This window comes from Frankliniella occidentalis, unplaced genomic scaffold (assembly GCF_000697945.3).
Source record: "Frankliniella occidentalis isolate FOCC.00 unplaced genomic scaffold, Focc_3.1 Scaffold76, whole genome shotgun sequence".
Lineage (NCBI taxonomy): Eukaryota > Metazoa > Arthropoda > Insecta > Thysanoptera > Thripidae > Frankliniella > Frankliniella occidentalis.
Window position 1 is genome coordinate 203934 of NW_026267206.1, and position 2875 is coordinate 206808.

The window sequence follows — 2875 nt, forward strand, 5'->3', positions numbered from 1 at the left end:
CCCCCCCCCCTCCCTAACCTCCAGGTGATGGTTCCCAAGTTACAGTAGACATTGATTTTGGCGGAAGCAAGCAATGGAGTCTCGGCTCAGCGAATAAGGAGATTGTTTCCCTCGTCTTAAATGCTCCCCCGGACGGACCGCGCCGCGCGCGCCCGTGCCGCAAACTCCAGCTGCCTCTCCTTGACTCGTTTCCCCGCCCTTTTCAACCCCTAATCCCCCTTGCGGAAAGGCAGGCAGTCAGGATGTCCGCGAAAACTTCTCCGCCCCCTCCCCCTCTTCAACAAGTTGGAGATTGAGTTGGCGAGGGTCGCAACTTGTACGCGTCCGGGCCGCGATTTGACTTTTTTTTCTAATCTGTTTCAGGCCAGCCCGACGCCGTGCCCCGTGGCGCCCTCCAGCCCGCACAGCTGCCCCCGCACCCCGCCGAGGTCGCCGTCGCCGTCGCCCTCCCCGACGGGGCCCCGGAGGTCGAGCTCGGCGCTGAGCTCGGCGCTGCTGCACCCGGACCACGCCCGGCTGTCGCTCGCGGACGCGCGCACCCGCCTGCTGCGCTGCACCTCGCCGACGATGAGCCCCACGGACACGCACGCGTCCAACGACGACGTGAGCCTGTCGGGGGACTTCCCCTTCCACTGCTCCATGGCCGTGTCCAACTCGTCGTCGACGGCGTCCTCGCTCAACTCGGTGACGACGGGCAACGCGACGGACCGGTCGGGCGGCGGGCACGGGCGCAGCCGGGGCGGCGGCCGCACCTCGGACCCTTGGCTCATGCCGGGCTCGGACAGCGACCACCGCCGCCGCTCGTCCACCATGACTGCGCGCTTCTCGCTGCTGGACGCGCTCGACCTGGACTACGCGCTGCGCGCCGCGGCCGCGCGGGGCAGCGTCGGCCCTTGCAGGTGAGTCCGTCGACGCGATGCCCCTCCCCGCCGCCGCCCTCGCGCGCCGTGGCCGTGCTGCTCAACCTCGGCATCCCGTTGTTGCAGCTGGTCCGAGTCGCTGCACAAGCTGACGTTCACGCAGAGCTTGGCCTTCCCCGCGCTGGCGCGCGGCCGCGGGCTGGGCGGCTCCGGCAAGCGGCCGTCCTCGCGCCGCCGTCCCCAGGAGGGCTCGGACACGGGGCTCAACGCCTTCGCCAAGGTGGTGACGGCCCTCGTGCTGGTGCTCGTGTCGGTGCTCGTGTTCCTTGTCGTGTACAAGTTCGTGCGGACGTGAGGGTTGCTCCTGTCCCCCATGGGCCCGGCGATGTCGCCGCCGCCGGTGTCCGGGGGACAGGAGCACCTGGGTGAGCACCCCGTCAATGACTCGTTCCCGTACGTGTACGCGCACGGCGTGCCCTGGCTGCGGCCCGACAGGTAGCGAGGCGCGGGGTCGCCCAAGGACCCCGCCAAGGGCGACCCCCTGGTCAACAGCTTCCTGGAGTGGCGCCGCCGCGCGAAGCTGGAGGACCGCGCGGCCGAGAGGACGGACTCTAATGAGCGACGGCATCCTTTCGAGGACGACGACGTCGACAGCCCGGCGCCGCCCGGCGACGACGGCGCCCCGGCCCGCCTCGGCGACGAGGAGGTGCCGGACGGCGACGGGCGCGCCGACCTCGGCGCCGACATGCCCGAGGACGAGTGGCAGGACCAGATACATCCCACGAACTGAGGATGAGAGATACATTCGTTCTGTGTGGACCCGCGTGGCTGTAAAGGGTCTGAGAGCAAAGTAAATTATTTTCCAGTCTTACAAATGCCCGGACAGGATTTACATTGCTCTCGGACCCTCTGCTTTGCCTTTGTGACTTTTCCCGCGAAAAGTGCCGAACGCGCATCGCCAGCTCACCAGTCCCACGTCCTTTCTTCTTGTTGTTCTTCAACTACCACGAATTGACTTTGGTACAATGGGATCACTCAACTGTCGTGTGGTGCGTGAGTGACCGAGTCACTCAGACATTTGGCGCTGCACCCTGGTGTTGATAAGTTATAGTTTTGTTTCGCGTTGATCGTTTGACGAGATTAACAGTGTATTTTGATTAACGGAGGGAGAAGAAGAGCGGGTAGACCATAAAGGCTCCTGATTGGTCGAACCTTTACCCCCACTACCGGCGTGACGCAGGGGCGGGAATCTCTCGACCAATCGTGAACGTTTATGTTCTATCCGCTCTTCTTCTTCCTCCGTTGGTCGAAATACACTATTCATGTATGTGCATGTGCATCAACGAATATTGCCACCCTCATCGTGGAGACGGCGTGGTGTTCGATTGGTGTACATTAAAAGTATAACTCGTCTTCTATTTTCACTACCCGTCGTTTTCAGCCTTTGAATATAAGTTAAAATGCGCCACTGTAATGTCGCCCTTTAAAGGGGATTATTACGCATTTCATTGAATATATGTATATCATTGTGTATTAGATGATTACTCTCCTCTTGTGACAATACTTTGATCCCCTGCGTCTGTTATTTTATATTTTACGGCAGCAAGAAGGTCATCCCATGGAGCGAATCACAGAAGATAATAAACAATAAACCGATATATTGGGCACTGTACTTGATTTTAACAATTTCGCCGCAAGTCACGTTACTACTAGTATGACGGGTTGGGGCACGCGTGGTCCCCTCGGGCGAGGCCAGCTCAGCTGCCCCTGTCGCTGCCCAGCCTCGTCTACAGCGGCCCTGCTAGCTCGTTCACAAACCAGCCGGGGGGCGTATTTAGATTTCGGGCCAACGACAGACACTTCAAGGGCCGCGTGCGCGATTAAAACCGTGAATTACGGGCGACCCGGGAATTAAGAGTTCTCCGCACGCTAACACAGAAAAAAATGAGAAAAAAAGAGGAAAAGAGGGAGAGAGAAAGGAGAAAGACTTGGCGTGTCTGCAGCGCACGCACGCA

General features: G+C 60.6%; 1 protein-coding gene across 1 annotated transcript in view; it reads left to right on the forward strand.

Moving 5' to 3' along the window:
- LOC113204209 (probable GH family 25 lysozyme 3) overlaps window positions 1-2527 on the forward strand; it is an 85523-nt gene extending 82996 nt beyond the window's left edge. The window contains exons 3-4 of the mRNA XM_052268753.1: window positions 364-899; window positions 987-2527. Of these exons, the coding sequence (XP_052124713.1) occupies window positions 364-899; window positions 987-1215 (765 nt within the window). The 3' untranslated portion in view covers window positions 1216-2527. The remainder of the gene's footprint in view (window positions 1-363; window positions 900-986) is intronic.
- Window positions 2528-2875: the final 348 nt, after the last annotated feature.